The sequence below is a fragment of the Panthera onca genome, chromosome A1 (assembly GCF_046562875.1).
Source record: "Panthera onca isolate mPanOnc1 chromosome A1, mPanOnc1 haplotype 2, whole genome shotgun sequence".
Taxonomy (NCBI): domain Eukaryota; kingdom Metazoa; phylum Chordata; class Mammalia; order Carnivora; family Felidae; genus Panthera; species Panthera onca.
In genome coordinates, this window is record NC_138339.1 from 296,000 (window position 1) to 314,219 (window position 18,220).

An 18,220-nucleotide genomic window follows, 5' to 3' on the forward strand; every position below is an offset into this window, starting at 1 on the left:
CGGAGATGGGCTCCCTGGACAGCCGGTCTGGGAGAGTGCAGGTGGGGCCCTGACGGACATGGGTGGGGTCAGGTGGCGTCCCTCCAAGCCCCGGAGCACCGGACGCTGCAGAGGCCAGAGGACTCCCCTATGGGACTGGACGAGCGAGGCCCTGCCCACACCTGGATTCCTTGCTTATAAGGCAACACGTCTATAGTATTACGGCGGTCCTAGAACCCACACTCCTTGAGACCATCCTATCAGGTTTGAAATGGCTGTAAATTTACAATAAGAGGTTAGATTTTTCTTACAAAAAAAGTATCTATGGACTCAGCATTGGTGTGCCATTTTCTTTTATAATAAACATCTAAAATTTTAACTATTAAAAGATGTGTTTGTACCACAAGACTTCAAGGATGACCTGGGGGTGTGAGATCCACCTGGGGTGGGGGGGCTCCACCTGGTGGGGGCAGGAGACAGGAGCCACCTGGGAGGGGCTCCACCTGGTGGGGGGCGAGGCAGGGGCCACCTGGGGGGGTGAGATCTACCTGGGAGGGGCTCTACCTGGTGGGGGCAGGAGGCAGGAGCCACCTGGGAGGGGCTCCACCTGGTGGGGGGCAAGGCAGGAGCCACCTGGGGGGGTGAGATCCACCTGGGAGGGCCTCCACCTAGTGGAGGGGGAGGCAGGATCTGCCTGGGAGGGGCTCCACCTGGTGGAGGGGGAGGCAGGAGCCATCTGGGGGGGGGGGCTTCACCTGGTAGGAGGGGGAGGCAGGAGCCACCTGGGTGGGTGAGATCCACCTGGGAGGGCTCCACCTGGTGGGGGGTGAGGCAGGAGCCATGGGGGGGGGGGGGGCTTCACCTGGTAGGAGGGGGAGGCAGGAGCCACCTGGGAGGGTGAGATCCACCTGGAAGGGGCTCCCCCTGGTGGAGGGGGAGGCAAGAGCCATCGGGGAGGGGCCCCACCTGGTGGGGGGCGAGGCAGGAGCCACCTGGGGGAGTGAGATCCACCTGGGAGGGGCTCCACCTGGTGGGGGGCGAGGCAGGAGCCACCTGAGAGGGTGAGATCCACCTGGGGGGCGGGGACAGGATTCCCCAGGACATTCAGGGACACGTGCACAGCTCCATCTCATGGGTCTCCCTGCACTTCGGCCGCCGCCATCAGCCTCATGATGACCCTTCAGAGACCCTCCTTGCTTCCAGGCTCTGGCCCCTGCTGTCCCTGCTCACCTCTTTTCAGCCCTGGGCCACCCCTCCTCTTTAATGTCTCGGGTGCTTCCTCCCCCGACTCTGGCTGGGTGGGTACTGTTCTGCCCTTTCTGGGCACCTGCCCCGTGTGCAGTGACGAGTTTGAGTAAGCAAGTGAGCGGTAGTGTCTCCTTGTCTCTGGGAAGAACCAGTTCTCAGAGGCCTGGGTGGGCCAGAATTCGCGTGTCCAACAACCTCCTTGCACCAGCCAGAGGGGCTGCCTCTGACCCACGGGCACGCACCCGCACGCAACTGTCTCCACGTTCATTTTAGTGCCAGAGCAGTGTTTGCCTGCAGAAACTGCTCCTTAAATTCTCCTCGATATGATTTCTCATTTATAAACAAAGTTTGTGCCCAAAGTGCCTTGAAACATTTTTAATAGACTTGATCATGCAGGCTTGACAGGGTCTGTGATGGGGCCCCTGCCCAACACGTCTGGGGCAGCGCTCACTGTAAGGCACATCGTTCTGTGATCAGGGTTACACAAAATTTGACTTAATTTACATTCACAAAATTAACATACACAATTTTCACCACTCCTAATTAACATACATTTCCAGCTTCAAAGAAATTCTTTAAATCTCCTTTCACAATAGAAGACCACTAGTACACGGTATAGAAGCACTGTAACCAAATTATTTTCAAGAAAATACAGAAGTGAGAAATAGCGACTCCTACAGTCATGTTCCTTCGTCTACCATAAAGTAGGCCAAGGTTCAGTATTAAATAAATAGGAATTCTTTTCTAATAAAAAATTTTACAACAGTTTTCCTAAGGAAATACATTCATAAGACTTTGTTTACATTCTGTTTTACAATGACAAGGACAGCTAGGATTCTCATTTATGAAATGTATCCACAGCACGAGGGTTTATAACACCGTGTCCACAGAGGAGACAGCAGACCTCTCTCGAGCGCTGCCGCGTGAGATTCTGCCAGGGAGGTTTCCGACCTGGAACTTCGGTTCCCTTATGGATGCGGTTGGCCCTGTGCAGTTCAACAAACTGCCCGCCCACCACAGAAAACACCAGCCAAGAGCTGAGCCATGAGACATTTGTCAAACAGATGCATCACCAGGCGGTTTACTGTCTCTGGTGTTGAGTGGGGTGCCCCTGAGTCGCTTTCCCTGACTCAGCCTCTGGCTCCGCAGCTGGGAATCGGATCCGGGTCCAGCGGTCCAGGTGAGTTGTTAAGGCAGCTAGAGATGCCGGACCAGCTGGGCTGTGGCCCCTGGGGCCCCAGTGCGCCAGGACCCATCCTGCTCTAGACGAACTGTCCGCGGGGAGTGGCCAGAGTGTGTGCCTTCCTGGGGATGTGATCGATGGCTGTGGCTGAGCAGTGAGGCTGGGCTGGGAGCAGTCCGTTGGGCTCACTGACGGGCAGATAATGGGTGAATTTCGTGCTCACAGGGTTGGTCAAAGTGGTCGCACAGCGTAGGGAAAGCAAGCGCCATCCTGTGTGTGTGATTTACGGAACGCAGATCTCGATGGGCTTTGTGTCGGTGAAGAGATGCTACGGGGACTCTTCCTGGTTTTTCTCAACACAAAGCCATGAACAGCAGGTTATATGCAGACTCTTTCCATCAGGGACTCCGTGTGCACTACTGCAACACTACAAACTGCTGGCAGACCTGGCCCGTGGTGGTTGTGAGAATCTAGAGCATGAGAACTTGGTCGCAGCACAGCACAGTTTCCTCTCCTGAACAGGCTGAGCCTGGCCTCTTTAGAAAAGCTTCTAGGAGAGTCCTGAGGCCCCTGAGGTCCTTAAACACCTCTTTCTCATACAAAACCCTGTCTGAGGAACAGGCAAGGGCACAGGAGGCCCCCCCACCTTCCGGCTCCCTGTGGCAGACTCCTCAACCCTACGCTCTCGACCACTCCCCCCAAGGACGGCCAGACAGTGGTCTCCCTCCAGAGGACGGGACAGCGGTGGGGGTCGGGGGAGGAGGGACTCTGTCCCAGGCCATGTCCCTGAGACCCTGGAAGGGGTGGAGGGGGTCTGTGCCACAGCACCCTCAGGGCAGGCCCAGGGATCCTGTGAAGGTCTGGGTCCCATTAAGCTGCCGTGAAGGCCCCGTTCTCCTTGGCAGGAGCTGGGCGAGCCCACGTGGCCACTGCGACTTGTAACTCAGCGGGGGCGTCAGGCCAGAGACCAGGTGTGTGGGGGTGGGGGTGGGGCCACACCTGGAGCCCAGGGGCTGCCACACTGACACCTGGGCCAGGGCCAGACGGGTCGCAGCACAAAAAGGATAAGCAAACAAAAGATGTTTCTGCAATCGTACCTACAGTCCTAAGGTGACAGGTAGTTCACAGATCTGGCAAGTGGACATTAAGACATCACACAGGGCCTAGGCTGCCCACATCCCCAACCCCTGCAAATTGCTCCTGGAACCAGGGCCCCTGGTCTCCCTGGGGGTGAGAGCCCTGCCCGGGGCCCAGAATCATGGGCTGGCATCAGGATGGGCAAATCCCACTTTGTCTGGGTCTCAGTTTCCCTGGCAGTGCTGATGAGAGAATGGACACAAAGTGGCAAGAACTCAAACACAGAGGCAGGCTTCTGGGGGCGCAGGGCCCTTCCTGACTCAGGGGTGAGGGTGGAAACATAACTCGCGAGCGCCAGGTCAGTTCACAACCAGGGCAGGTGGGCACAAGGACCCACAACAGAGTGTCCTGGCAAGGGCGCCAGCCCAGACCTAGAAGCTGGAGGAGGCCCTGCCCGGGTCCAGGTCCACTTCTAGCCCGCGGGGGCCTCTCTGCAGGTGGCTCCGAGGAATTCCCAGGGTCAGGCCTCGGGGGCACATCTGGTCCCCTGGGACCCATTCTAGCCCACAGAGTCCGGCTGGCGGCCCTATCCCAGCACCTAGACTCCGGATGCGGGAGACCTTAGGGCGGGGCCGTCACAGCGGCGTCTCCTCCTGCTCCAGCGCGTGCGGCGGCGCGTGGCACGAAGGCGGCAGGGACGAGAGCTTGAGCAGCGCGGGGCGGCGGCGCGCGCGGGGCCGCTGGAACGAGCGCCGGCTGTGCACGCGGCGCGCCGCCGCCGAGCGCGCGTGCGCGCCCGGCAGTCCGCGGCGCTCCGGCCCCGCCCCCGGCTCGCGGTCGGGGGGCGCTGTGGGCGCGGCCTCGGTGGGCGGGGCCTCGGCGGGCGGGCCCTCGGTGGGCGGGCCCTCGGCGGGAGGGGCGGGGCTCGGGGCGTGCTGCCACTGGGACCGCGCGGGGAGCGGGGGCTTCTCGGCGGCGGGAGGGGACGAGCGTCCGGTCAGCGGCACGTCGGAGCCCGTGTCACCTGCGGGAGGAGACGGCGTGAGCGCAGACGGCACCTGGCAGGGGCCCTCGGGGAGGAACGGGGGCACGGGGTGGGAAGGGGAGACCGGGACGCTGCGCTGGGCGGGTTCCCCGCCCCATCCCAGACCGTCAGGCCTTCGGCACAAACTGCGGGTAGGGGGCCATCGCCAACCCTCCAAGTTGACTGCTGGCGCCCCCACACCTGGAGGCTGCCACGTCCCCTCAACGGGCACGTGAATCACAGGGACCCTCCAGCCCACGCCGTGGAACCTTCCCTCTAATCTTCCAGGATGGCTGTGCAGCCAGGAGGGTCCCCAACAGACCCAGCCCGACCCCCACCCCCACTACCTGAGAGGTTCCGGGGCACTTTCAGGCCACGCCCTGGCTGTGTAGCCAGCACGGTCCACAGTGACAGGGTCGGCTGAGGACCTGACCCTGCAGCCCCTCGGCAGGTGCCTGTGCTGCAGGAAGGTGCTCAGTGTAAAGCCCACCCCAGACACAGCTACCCTGCCCAGGAAGTGGTCCTAGCCACGTGGCTTCTCCGGACACCGGTGTCCTGCTCCAGGGACAAGCAGGGCTCAAGGAAGAGAGAGGGGAAGGTTAGGAGGTTCAGAGGCAGAAGCCAGGAAAAAGCAGGGGCTCTGCCCACGTGGCCTCTCCCACAAGCTCACTTGGAGTCCCCAGTGGCATACGTCCCTGAAGAAATCTCAGCTTATGCCTAAAGCAAATACTGCACCAGGCAGGGATTTGCTAGAACACTCTACAGTGAGGGGTGGACTGCCGCTCCCCCGCCGGACTGGTAGATGCCCCTGTCCACGTGTCCACAGGAGACAGAAACAGGACTTTCCTGCCCTCCTGAGTGAGAGCCCCTCGGGTACCAGCTCCTGTTTCCTGCCTCCTCCCAGGTGTCTACCAGACACCAGAAGGAAATGTGGAATGAGCCCGAACCCTGCAGAGGGGCTGAATCCCCTTCCCTGTGGACAGTAGAGTGAGGACAGCACCCAGCAAGGAAGCCAGAACACCTGCACTTAGCTGCACCTGCCTACCACCCTTGCCTTGCCCCCTCACGCCCCGTCTTCACCACCACCCCCCCCCCCCCCACCTTCTCTGCCCTCCTCTCCCGGGAGAGCTGCTGGTCTGGTCGGTGGGCTCGCCGGCTGTGTGGCCGGCCCCTCCGCTGCCTGTGCCCTTTCCCTGAGTTCTTGAGATGCTGAAGGGGGCCTGTTGCTCTCCTCCACTCACTTCTGTCGCATGGGCTTTAAGCAAAGCCCTGGGGCCTTTAGGGACAAAAGTGTGTTCCCCTTCCCACGCGACCCCCGCCCCGCCTCCCTCCCCCCCCCCCCCCATGCTTAGGCCCCTCTGAGATCATGACTTAGATTCAAGGGCTGAGCACATGGGTTAAAGAGATCTTGAAACAGCTCTGGATCCTGACATCTCAGTTGGAGGAGCTGAGACTCAGACGATCTCCTAAGAAACATGCGGCTGGAAAAGAGGCTTAGAAGGAGGAAGAAAGCTTCTGGAGAGTCTGCAGATGTTCAGGTTCAGAGCAAGAGAGGCGGCCAGCTGAGGGAGAGGAGCTGAGGAAAGAGCAGGCGTCAGGGGGGTGGCGGGGGGGAGTTACATGTGCGTGGACTCAGGGAGGGTTGTGCGGGGCTGCTCCTCGGGGGCGTCGGCCTGCAGAAAGGAGTCCACGGACTTGCTGCTGAGGCGGAAGGGTGCCAGGCGGTGGAAGTTGCCCGGCGAGCAGGGGATCTGCACGCGGGCCCTCTGGGAGGGCACCACAGTCTCCCCTGGCGACAGCCAGGGTGGCACCCTGGAGAGGGCGCTCAGGTCCTCATCCGGGGAGAACACGGGGTTGTCAATCCCTAGGAGAAAGGGCAGCAGCTGGTCAGCTCCCCAGGTGAAGCCGGGGCAGCAGGGACGGGGGGTGCCACCCCGGGGTCACACACCAGCTCGTCCTGCAGCCAGCACCTGGAAGGTTACCTGGAAGGTCTCGGGTTCTATGCTCTGCATCCCATGCCGTCCCTCTACACGTGGCAGGCAGGGCGAGTGCCAGCTCCCTTCTCTGGAGCAGAGAACCCCGCCTGCCACTCACACCCCACATGGACCCAGAAGTCCCCATCCAATGACCAGCGATCATGCTCACTCCCGGGACCTGAGGAGGGCCAGCCCGCCTGCCCCTCACCTGAGGGGGAGTCTGTCGCCGTGGTGTCCTGTGTGACGTTTGCCAGGAACTCGATCCCCCCACCCATTTCAGCACCGTAGTCCGGGGCCTCCTCTGGGTCTGAAAGTTCCAAATCTGGTGGCAAGGGAAGGCAGCATGAGGGAAGTGGGCTGGGTGCACAGACGCCCCCATTTAGTGCCCTCGACTGACACCCTGACCAGCTTGCAGAGTGCCCCGAGCGTTGTCATGAGCCACCCCCTCTGGGTAGCTTGCTGGGTGGCAGTGCCCGGGTGGCCAAGCCAGCACAGGGCTGTACGAAGCAAAACCACACCAGGAGGTCTTCCCTCCTACGCAGGGGCCGCGGTGAGTGCCACCCCTCTGCCCCGGCCCCTCCTCCCCAGCCAGCCTGGCCTTTTGGAGGACGGAGCACCCTGGAGAAGGGGGCCTCCTCGGGGCGGGGGGGGGGGGGCACTAACTTCTTGTGGCTACAACACGAGTGAAGACTGGGACAGGGGATGTGGAGCCCACCTGAAGGGCGCTGCCCAGCGGAGTGGCTGGGGCCCTAACAGCAGCTCCTTACCCGAGGCAGGACAGGCAGGACCCTGCGGGCAGGGAAGGGTCCCTCCCGCCCCATCACACGCCCCTGCGTCCCCGCTGGTGAGCGCTCTGCTGTAGGCCCAGCCAGTACCTTTCTCCTTAATGGTGAAATTGTGCACGGGGCTCTCCATGGGCAGTTTCCCATTGGGAATGCTGCTGTTTCTCTGAGAAACAAAAGGGAAACTGTTAGCAGGTGTGGGCACAGCGACACCAGGACCCTGACTGCCCCAGCCGTTCCGGGGCGAGGCCCTGCTGGGGCCGCCTGGAGCCGTCCAGGGCCACTCCTGCTCTGTGAGGGGGCTACAGAGGTGAGTGGTGCAGAGTCTCTGCCCAGGCCTGTCCCTGGGGGATGCCCTGGTGTGAGCCCACGGTCCCTCTGCCAACAGCCTGCCGCCCTCACCCGCTTCTGGGCACGTTCCCTCTTGTACAGCTTCGCTGCCTTCTTGTTCTGATTGATCCCAAGCTTGGCCGACTTGAAGGATTCCAGGCGCTTCCGCATGGTCCTGTGGAAGATCTCCTTGTCCTGCTTCTCGTCTTCGTTCGGAGTTAGCTCGTGACGACTGTAGAGATGCTTGTACTGGGGGAGGGGCAGCCGGGGTGGTCACAGTGGGGACACCTTGCATGGCTGGGTCCCCCCTGCAAAGCCAGCCAGACAGAACTGGGGACGTGAGGGCCCAGGCTGAGCAACACCCCCCCCCCCCCCACCTCCTGCCAGCCGTCTGGGCCTGAGTGTTCTCTGCACTCAGGACAAGGACCCCGTGCCAGGGTGAGGACCCCACCCCGGGCTCGGCACACCCACCTCCTGCCGGGGCTTGTACAGGTACTGCTGCAGCGTGTGGTGAGTGGCCATGTCCTCTGTGTCACGGATGCTCCTCCTTCTCTGCTCCAGGGACTGCATATCCAGGCACACGGCACTGACGTTCTCCCTCCTACATGGGGGTCACAGTGATCGCCCGCCCCTCCGGCCCCTCCCCCCGTGAGCCCGGACACCTCCGGCCTCCTGGAAGGCCTGTCCTGGGAGTCTTCTCCCTCAGGGTTTCAGCCAGACCCCAAGAGGACTCCCCACCCTCCCCCGGGGCTCCCTGACCCCCTAACGCAGCCCAGCCCAGCACCTGCACAGCAGCTGACGAAGCCCCAGCCAAGCAGCACAGCCCAGCACAGGAGGGAGGTCCTAAGTCCAGGACCAGTGTGGGGGCGACCAGGGATGGGGCTTCAGCCCCAAACCTCTGCCCTGCCAGCTTCCTCTTCTCTTAGTCTCACACCAGGGCAGACACTAACCTTTACTGCAAGTGTATCTGTGCAGGGGAAACTCGTGGCACCCGTGTCCACACCCTGCGCTCCTCTCTGCGCCCCTCCCTGGGGTCCAGTGCACATCCCATTTACACTCTCAGTTGCCTCAAGATGCCCACTGGCCAGTGTGTGCCCAGAGGGGCCCTGCTGCCTGTGACTAGGAGAGCCTGGGAAGTGCAGGTCAGGGGAGATCCCCGCCCACGGCAGCCTCCAGGGTCATGGTGGGAGGTGCCCAGGTGAGGGGTGGCTTCTGGACGAAGCCCGTGTAGATGTGGGCACGTACAGGAGATAGGAGACAGAGGCCTCCACAGTTGAGGGCCGCGGTGTGCTGAAGTCCACGTTGACCATGTTGTCAGTGCTGGGGGAGCGGATGAAGGCCAGGGACCCACGGCGTTCTCCCTGTGGGGAGGAGGCAGACTGTGCCAGCCCACACCGTGGAGTGCCCGGAGGCCAGACAGCCACCGGCCTCTGGAGAGCTCAGGCCGCAGGTAAGGCCTCGCTTGAGCCGAGTGGTTGGTGGCTGGTGGCTTGAAAAACTAAAGACAGAAGCAAGTGTGAAGAACCCAGCCCCTCAGCGGGCACGGCGCACCAGGGAACACCGCGGCTCCCCACAGGCCTGGGGATGTGTCCCTTGTCCCCACTGGGGGTCCCAACCAGCTGCCCTCAGTTACCCCAGAAGGCAACCCCCAGGCCTCTGTCCAGAATTGAATCAGATCAGAACTACGTACAGCGGAGCCCTACATGAATGAAAGTCAAAAACAGCCACTCTCCTTGGGTGGGAGTGTGGGGCTATGTGCCAAGGGGGCCACAGAGAGAAAGCAAGGGCCCCTTAGGGGAGGGCATGGGGCTGTGAGGGCACCAGAGTGAGGGTCTGACGTGGCCGTGCAGGAGACTCAGAGGCACAGCCCAGGAGGACACATCACCCCTGCTGTGACCTGAGCCGGCAGAGCCAGGCCTGACCAGGGAGGAGCCCACGTCGCGGGCCAGGGGCACTCAGTGTGCTGGGCAGCAGGGGCCCTGACAGCAGCCTGCACATCCCACGTGGGGGCTGGGGGCCTTGGAGTGTCCAAGGGACATAGAACTTGGCCAGAAGAGAGGGACAGCCCCTCCTGCCAGTCCCACCAGGCTCTAGGCCACGAAGGCCTCTGCAGTCCCACCAGGCAGAGGTTCGTGCTCTTAACTTCCCCAGCCCATGGTCAGAGGTGCAGACAGACGACGGCCTTGTCCCTGCTGGTGCCTGGAGCTTCTGGATTGGGATTTCGGGGGGACCAGGGTCGGCACTAGCCCGGCGGGCGGTGTAGGGGCCCTTCCTTTTCCTCATCTCCCTGTGTCCCTGCCCCTCTCTGCCTTGTGGTGACCCCAGGCTGTGCTGGGGTGTCAGGCTATATATTTGGGGTGGACAAGCCCACTGGAGGACTCGCTTTCCGCTCTGAAGGGACAGGTGCTTCCAGGGCTCTGGCTGTGCCCTCCGTGTGAGGTCCGTGGGGTTTGCCAAGGTGGCCCCGTCCCTCCAGATGAAAATGCGGACCCCTAGCTCACCAGGCTCTGTGTAGGCCTGAGCTGATGAGACGCCCGTGACCTCGGGGCCTAAGGGCCATGTGTGCGGACACACATGGGGCAAAGGCAGCTGGGTGATCAACGCAATGGCCAAGAGATGGTCACACGTGTGCACTGAGAAGCCAGAAAGCACTGCCTGGAGGCATGCGGCCACTGGGGAGGGGGGGCGGGAGGAGTGGGATTTGACCTGAGCCCTGCCATGACTGAGTCACTTGGACACATCCTGTACTGACCAAGTGGCTGTGAGTTGGCACAGGGCATGTGGCATCAGAAACAGCAAGATCCAGAGCGTCACCGTGCAGCAGGGCTAGTCCCTAACCCCCCACATGCTCCCGAGCCCGCTCGTTTTCCCCACACCCTGGACGCACCCACCAGCCACTAGTTGGTGGGGAGCTTTCTCTGGCCCATCAGCCTCAGGGACACGGGAGCGGACTCATTTGCCTGCGGAAGGCAGGGGTTCTGTGGGTGCAAGAGGGTCCTGCTTACCTGCAGGGCCGGGGGATGTGGAGGCCACCTCAGAGCCACAGCCTGTTACCAGGCATGTCCCATGTTGACCCCACAGGACTCAAGACCTCCTTGCTGCATTCCCCTTTGCGCGCATGCACGTACGTGGATGAGCGGGTGTAGGCACGCATGTGCATGTCTGTGTGCACTATGTGGGGGTGGGGGGAGTCACGACTCCATAATGCCCTGCCTGGCCTCAGACCTCAGACCCACCAGGCCTCCTGCAGGGAGCTGTAGGAGAGGGCTCTGTGCCCCAGCTCCCACAGCCATTCTCAGGGCTTTGCGTCATGAACATGTCAACCCCCGCACGGGGCTGCCTGGGCCTCGGGGTGCAGACAGACGTGCATGTGAGGTGCAGGCCCACTGCCCTAGACCCCATGGCTGGCCCCATCCCATGTCTGCGTGTTGTTTTAGCCCCCAACTCCAACAAAGAGAACAGACAGAATGTTCTGGTACCTCAGCCACATAGCTAATGGCATCTTTCAAGTTGAGTTCGTGGAAAACATTCAGAATCCGATCTCGTGACTTCTGTGCCGACCTTCTCATAAGGATTTTGCTAAGGAATTTCCTATCGAAATTGGACCACCTGGGGGTCAAATCAACACAGATGTTAACACTTGGGAGGATCGTGGGACCCTGGCAGCATGTGGGGGGCAGGGAGCAGCGGGCCCCCTCTCCCACTCCCAGACCTGGAATGGACGTGGTCTCCCAGGAGCTGAGACCCGGGAGATTCCCGCCCCTCCCCTCCGAAATTTATTTACGGTAACAACCTTGAGGGTGAGATTTAAAATAAGAGGAATAACCCTCAGGGGCTCTATTTCCCCATCAGTGTTCTTCCTGTCAGAAGGTAGAATTCTGAATTCTGTTCTCTCATTTGATACAATATTGCAACGTTTTCCACCTGACCTTTACCTAACACTCTGGAAAGGGTAGGGCAGGCTGAGGACAGGGCCCTGGGGCCCTGGCTACAGTGAGAGGAACATATTTTACCTGCAGAGGGACTGGCTAGAGCAGGAGGAACCTCTGAGCTCCCACACTTAGAGAGAACCAGGCTGGCCAGAAGGAGGCTTTAAATCCAGCACAATTAGAATACTGGCCAGTGGTCTGGGGCAGAAGAGGATGTGGCCAGGCCAGAATTGCAGAGGAACATCTAGCTGAGGTCCAGTGGGCCTTGAGCTAGACATTGAGGGGGAGGGGTTGCCCCAGGAGGAGAGGTCTGGGGGGGGGGCGGGGAGTCCCAAGGGGAGGGCGCTGCAGGAGGAGGGCGTCCTGGGGGAGAAGGATCCCAGAGGGAGAGGGGTTTCAGGGGGAGGAGGAGTCCTAGGGCAGTCGGGGGTCAAGGGGGTGGGGTTCCTGGGAAACAGGAGTCCCAGGAGAAGGGGGTCTCAGACAATTTGGCAAGTATCCTTGTTCTTCAGTCAGCCAGTGCTTTGTGAGGTTGGTTTATGGGGAATGTCAGCCGCCCTTTCTACCCTGTGGGTCCTCCAGTTAAAACTGAGGGCAGAGACGAATGTGCCTCCAAATTTCCCCATTTCAGTCCAACCAGGGGCACCTAAAGCCACTTACTTATCTCTGAGATAGTTGTGTCCAATTTGCCCTGATATATCCTCGATGGCAGAGAGGATGTGGTCGAAAGCCTTTCACAGGAAAGAGAATTGGGCTGGCATCACTCGGAGGGCTACCCCTGCCTTGCCCTGCCTCGCCCCTGCCCCCCCTCCCCCACCCCAGTCCCCTACCCGGCCATGCAGCTTCTCATTGAGTTTGGGCTCCCGGTGCTGGCTCCTTTTCACCTTCAGCCACTGCACCAGGGGCTTGATGGTCAGGCCCTGGAAGACAGGTACTGACCCAGACGGCGGGCAGGCTCCCGCCCAGGGCCCACCCTGGCCCACGGCACCCCCAGTGTGTGAACCCGTACTTGCACCCCCTCCATAGGCACACAGGGTGAAATGGGCCGCCCTTATCCACAGACCTGACCTGCTCGGAGGGTCCCCCAATCAGCTCCTCAGACTTCCCAAAAGCAAGGAGAAGTGGGACACCTTCCTGGGCGTGTCTGGTCAATAAAACCCTAACTGGGGCTTCGTTAACCAGCGGCAGCACAGGAAGAACATTTTCAGGCCAAATCGTGCTGCGTCCCCTGTGGGGCCACATGAAAACCTACAAAACGTCTCCTAGTTACTAAAATTACAAAAACCAATTAGGGCCCGGAGGCTGGAGAGGCTAGAAACAGAGCGCCCCGCTGGCGTGGAGAGGTCGGGGGCGCGGCGGCCGCGTGCCCTCCACCCTACCTGGAAGACGACCGTGAAGAAGACCACGATGATGGTGGTGCTGACGAAGAGGTTCCGCTCCTTCACCTTCTGCTCGTCCAGAAGGACGACCAGAGCGAAGGCCACGGCCCCGCGCAGGCCGCCGTAGGACATGACCACCTGGTCTATGATTTCCAGCTGCACCATCCGGTACCGGTTCAGGACCCAGGTCTGCAGGACCACACCTGCGGGCGGGGAGCGCACTGAGCTCCAGGCTCCTCGAGGGCCTCAGGCCGGTGGCAGCCACCGCCCTGGGGGCACAACATGTGGGACTCCCCTCCGAGGGCAGTGACGGTGACAGGTTCTGTCCCGGGCAAGGGGTCACGGAAACTGCACGCCGTAGCCCTACTCTCCCCAAACCCTCTTGTCCACACCAGTGCTCTCTCCTGGCCACAGGTCCAACCTGCCGCTGGGGATACTCCGCACCCCGAATTTGTGGCTGGAAGCTGCTCCCCGCAGCTCTGGGAATTCGCAGGTGTCCCTGTGACCGGGCTGCAACACCGAGGCCTTGTGCTCTTGCCTCCAGGGCCAGGACCCTGCTCTGCTCTGTCAGCCGCTCCCTGGAGCCCTCAGGCCCTGGTGAGCTCAGGCAGAGTGGGTGGTGGCCTCGCCCCGGCACTGCACACCAGGGAGGGGCAACCAGGGCCGGAGCAGGCAGGGGGGCTCCTGCCTCACATGAGCCTCAATCTGCTCATCGGTGACTGCGTCCGCAATGGGTCGTCAGGAAACCAGATGGATTCCTCTAGGTTCTAGAACCTTCCACCCTGACCCCCAGCTATTCTAACTCCATCTCAAGGTGCCGAAGCCGTGACAAAGCCCGGAGTTTCGATGAAGATAACCCACGGCCCGGCCGTGGTGAGGCTCCCCAGCAGCTCCCAGACCCGCTGCTCACCGGGCAAGAGGGCCGGGCGCGAACACCGCGTGCCTGGTTTCCACAGCCGGGCCCCAGCGCCTGCCCCCACTGTGCCCAGCGTCCCTCAGTCATCCCCCCTGCCCCCCATGTGCTCCCGCCCCCATCTCCCCACCCCCCGTCCCCCCCACATCCCTGTCATCGCCCCCCGCCCCCTCCCCCCTCCCTGGTCCCCACCATCCCCCAGCGTCCTCACCAATGGCCCGGTACACGGAGATGAAGACCAGTGTCAGGAGCACAAAGGCCGTGTTCCACTTCCAGATGCGGGGGTTCACGGCTGAGATGCCCAGGAACATGAAGATGATGGTCTCTGCCCCACTGGCCAGCATCTTCATGGTGTAGCGCACGGTGGTGGCTGACTGTTCCGAGATGTTGGCCTTCACGTACTTCTGACAGCAGATGCCGCAGAAGGTGATGCTGGAGGCGGGACGGGCACAGTGAGGCTGGGGGCTGAGACCCTGGCCTGTGTCTGGGCACATGCCCACCCTACTGGTCGGCGTGCTCGGCTCTGCTTAGGACCGGGCGCGGTCCCGGCCCCCGACGCCCCAAGATCTGAACCCTGAGCCACCCAGTGGGCTGCCTCAGCGTCTGTCCTCAGCCGGGCGGTGGCTGGCTCTGGGGGGAGGTGCCAGGGCAGATTCGGGTCATGGGGGTGCCAGCCAGCCTCCCACCCAGAGCATCCGGAAGGGGCTGGGTGTAGGCAGAGCTCACAGACAATTCTGTGAAAACACCAACTCCTTATTTAAAACCTGAATAGGCCAGATTCTTCACCCCCACAGTGGCTTCTCACCCCTTAGAGGGAAGCGGGCCAGGCGGATGGGGGCTGGGAAGAGACCCACAAGGTTGTGCCCCAGGAGGGAGGGGCCCCTCTCCCTCCACCCGTCACCCCCCCACCCCCTCCCAGGCACAGCTGCTTGGCTGTGCTGTGTGTGGGCCCTGCCCTACCCCTGCACACCAGCACGGCCCGTGGCCCACAAGCTGTGTGGCCCTGGCGCTCTGGGCCGTGGGAGCGAGGGGGACTCACGCCAGGATGGCCGACAGTGACAGCATCTCGGAGGTGAGGTAGGACAAGTAGGAGATGACGAAGACGAAGCCGGGCTCGATGATGCGCACGTGCTTGGTGAAGCGGGTCACCAGCGACAGCAGGAAGGCGAAGACGACCCCCACAAGCGTGCCCCCCAGGCTCACCACGAAGAAGGACACTGCGGGGCCGAGGACACTGGCTGAGCCGCCTGAAAGGCCCTTTGTGGCCGGGCGTGGCTGGCCCCTGCGTGTGGGCACGGCTGACCGGCTGTCCTTCCAGACCATTCCTTTCATCGTGGGTTGCCTGGTAACCCCCACAGAGGCGCCAATAACTCAGCAAACAAGCGTCCGATTCTCCCCCTGAGAGGCCACCAGGCACGTGGAGAGCTGGGAGCCCTGGCTCCCCTCCCCCATCATGGAGAAAGCCCGACAAGGGGGCCTTGGGCAGGGTTGTCCCTGCACCCCTGATACGGCCAGGCTGTCATTGTCCCTGCCCAGAGGAACGTTTGTCCAGAACCACCCAGGACACCAGGGCCCATGTCCTCCAACCAGACATTCTGGTGGGCCTAACGGGGCTGCAGCCCTTGCCTCCCCAGGGTGGCGGGACCCAACAAAATTGTTTTCATAAAACACGCTGGGGACAGGAGGGATGGCCACCGAGACTTTGCCCACACAGGCTGTGGGTCCCAGGGGCAGGCCTGGTGTCAAAGCCTGGAGATTTGGTGAAGCGGGTCACCAGCGACAGCAGCACGTCCACATGCTGGAGAAGAGACGTGGCCCCCACATTCCCCAGGTGTGCGGACCCACCAGCCACACACCTATGCCTTTCACGCAATCCACGCCAGTCACCTTGTCACCACCCAGCGTCACGAAAGATTCAAACACGTTGTAGAGGACCTGGGGGGACAGAGAGGCAAGCATGACATCGGGCCGGACCTCGGCCAGTGCTCACCTGATCTCGGGCCTCGGGCCTTGAGGACTTGGTCTGGGTCAAGCAGGCCATGGTGGCCTGTTCAGGAAACAAAAAATCGCCAGGAGGAAATCATCACAGAGCATCACGGAAAAGAAGATGAAGGCCAAAGACGAGCCAGCGGGTGGGATACGAGAGGCAGAAGAACATTCTAGAGGGAACTAGAACCTTTACGAGCAAACGTCGTCCTTTCCTACTATCAGCAAAGCAGGGGTGACCACAAATTTAACCCGCTACATTTAATTCTGTTTCATGTTCCAAGATGAAGCCAGAGTTTCATTTTTAGCGACTCTGCTGTTGCATTAACTCCCGATTATAGGATCACACCCCTTGGTGTCTTTGCATGTTGACGTTTAAACCTCATTCCACCAAGATGCTGCAGATGAAAGGCTCAGGAAGGGCATGCCAGGCCACAGCTGTGGAGGCTGTGCTGTGTGTCCTATGCTGAGCCCTCCACACCCAGGGGCCGAGGGCAGGACGCAGGTTCCTGGGGAAACAGCTGGTCTCTGAGCCCCAAGCCTGAACTCTCCGGGTCTGCTCAAGGGGACAGAGGACCCCAACAGGCGGGGTGTGGAGCTGTCTCTACCACAGGAGGCGCACAACAGGCCTGATGACACTCGGGTGTTGGGCAGAGTGTGGGCACACAGCCACCAAGGGTGCTGGGGGCTGGACCACAGCCTGGGTGTCTCCACGGAAACGCAGGTGGGAGGGGAGACGAGGCTCAAGCCAGCTTTAAGCGGAGAGCTCCGTGGCTCAGGCATGAGTTAGAGCTTCTCCAGAGAAACGGAGCCACGGCATAGAGCAGCCCAGCCTCGAAGGAGCTGTGTCTTATATTTCTGATTAAGTTTGAAATTAATTCTCAAATTCCCCCGAGAACATCTTATCTGCTACAGAAGAAATCTGGTGCAGCACAAGCTTAGGGTCTGTCACTCTCCTGAACCCTGAAGGAACACGAAGAGGGAGAATTTCTTAGGCCACAGGTACTTTTAGAGCAAGAGGGACCTTCACGTCCTGCTGTGTCTGCAAAGCCCTTGGGGAGAGGCGACAGGCTGGTGGGGCTGGCCCAGAGCAGGCGCTCGGAGATGCAGCACGCGGCTGACCTGTGCAGGGAAGGCGCTCTGTGCGTGCCTCCACCTTACCTGTAACGCACTCGCACAGAGGTAGCGGCCCAGTTTCGGGCTGGGTTTCGACAACTCCGTGCTGGCCACCGTGATGCTGAGACAGTGCTCCCACATTTCATGAACCTTCTGTTCACTTTACGGAGCTGTTGTGGCCTCACACCCTAACCGAGAGTCCTCCCGCCCCCGCCCACCCACCCCGGCCCCGCCGAGCTCCCGGGCTCTGCCTCCCTCCTGGAGACCGAGGCGCTTCATGGGTGCGGTCAGTGCTCGATCGTCTTCCCTCCTAGGTTCTGGCGAGATCTCACTGTTTGTCTCTTTAGTGGCTCCCTTAGGGAAATCAGGGCCGGGGGCATCGACTCCGGACCCGGAGTTAGAGGCGTCCTGCTCTGGCAACTGGTGGTGGGGTTGGCAGTGAGGTGTTATCAAGATGGGAGAAGAGCGTTCGAAGACCCGATTGAACAGGCAGTCATTCGGAGTTGGGAGGAAGTGAGAGAGGGGACAGCATGCGATGGGGCTGCGGGGGAAACCTCCTCCAGTCAGAGCGGCGGGGGGCGGGGGGCAGAGGGAGAGCACCCCCCACACCCACTCTCAGGCTTCTCGCGGCACCTCCTCTAGGCTGATTTCTCCGCCCACGGCACCGAGGCCCTGGGGCTGCCCAGCACCCGCTCACCACAGTGACGGCGTCGTTCAGCAGTGACTCCCCAAAGACGATAATGAATAGGACCTCGTTGACGTGCACCTCCTCGAACACAGCCAGGACGGCCACCGGATCCACGGCGGCTATCAGGCTCCCGAACAGGAGGAAATCGAGCAGCCCGACCTTCAGGTCTCCTGCAGGACAGGCAGGGCCGTCAAGGAGAGCCCTTCGGGGCCCGGGTGGGCGAGGACCTCTGAGCCCCGCACACTGACTCCCCTGGCCTCCTCAGGGGCTTCTTCAGGCTTCCGTCCTGCTGACTGCCGGCTTAGAAGCCTCTCAGATGGGACTCCCTCTTGGGCCTGGGGCTGGCTGGTTGTGGAACCTGGGTCAGAGCTGCCTGCCTGCCTCCCATGGGCTCCCACAGCCTTCAGGAAAGGCTGGTCTCACCCCCACTGGGGACTGACTGCCCCTCGTTCTTCCCTTCATCCACCCTGGGGCCTGCTTACTCCCTCCTGGGGGGCCCACCGGGAGGCTGCTGTGAGCAGATGAAGGACCTGGGGGGCTCGGCCATGCACGGCATGGGATCAGACCCCTGCCCTGGGCCGTCTGGGGTCCAGGGTTAGGGCTGAAAAGG

General features: G+C 61.5%; 1 protein-coding gene across 3 annotated transcripts in view; it reads right to left on the minus strand.

The window, feature by feature from the left end:
• Positions 1-4,394: 4,394 nt before the first annotated feature.
• The window catches only part of SLC9A3 (solute carrier family 9 member A3), a 41,087-nt gene continuing 27,261 nt past the window's right edge, over positions 4,395-18,220 (minus strand). For 2 of the 3 annotated variants that reach the window (XM_060634258.3, XM_060634256.3), the window contains 15 exons: positions 17,620-17,780; positions 15,677-15,755; positions 14,860-15,037; positions 14,032-14,252; positions 12,908-13,110; positions 12,359-12,448; positions 12,189-12,259; positions 11,079-11,208; positions 8,845-8,960; positions 8,071-8,200; positions 7,672-7,848; positions 7,363-7,435; positions 6,696-6,809; positions 6,132-6,375; positions 4,395-4,511 (listed from right to left, as the gene is read on the minus strand). In XM_060634258.3, the coding sequence (XP_060490241.1) occupies positions 4,508-4,511; positions 6,132-6,375; positions 6,696-6,809; positions 7,363-7,435; positions 7,672-7,848; positions 8,071-8,200; positions 8,845-8,960; positions 11,079-11,208; positions 12,189-12,259; positions 12,359-12,448; positions 12,908-13,110; positions 14,032-14,252; positions 14,860-15,037; positions 15,677-15,755; positions 17,620-17,780 (1,991 nt within the window). In that variant the 3' untranslated portion in view covers positions 4,395-4,507. Of the gene's footprint in view, positions 4,512-6,024; positions 6,376-6,695; positions 6,810-7,362; positions 7,436-7,671; positions 7,849-8,070; positions 8,201-8,844; positions 8,961-11,078; positions 11,209-12,188; positions 12,260-12,358; positions 12,449-12,907; positions 13,111-14,031; positions 14,253-14,859; positions 15,038-15,676; positions 15,756-17,619; positions 17,781-18,220 lie in introns of those variants that run through there. The other variant, XM_060634257.3, reaches the window with a different exon arrangement.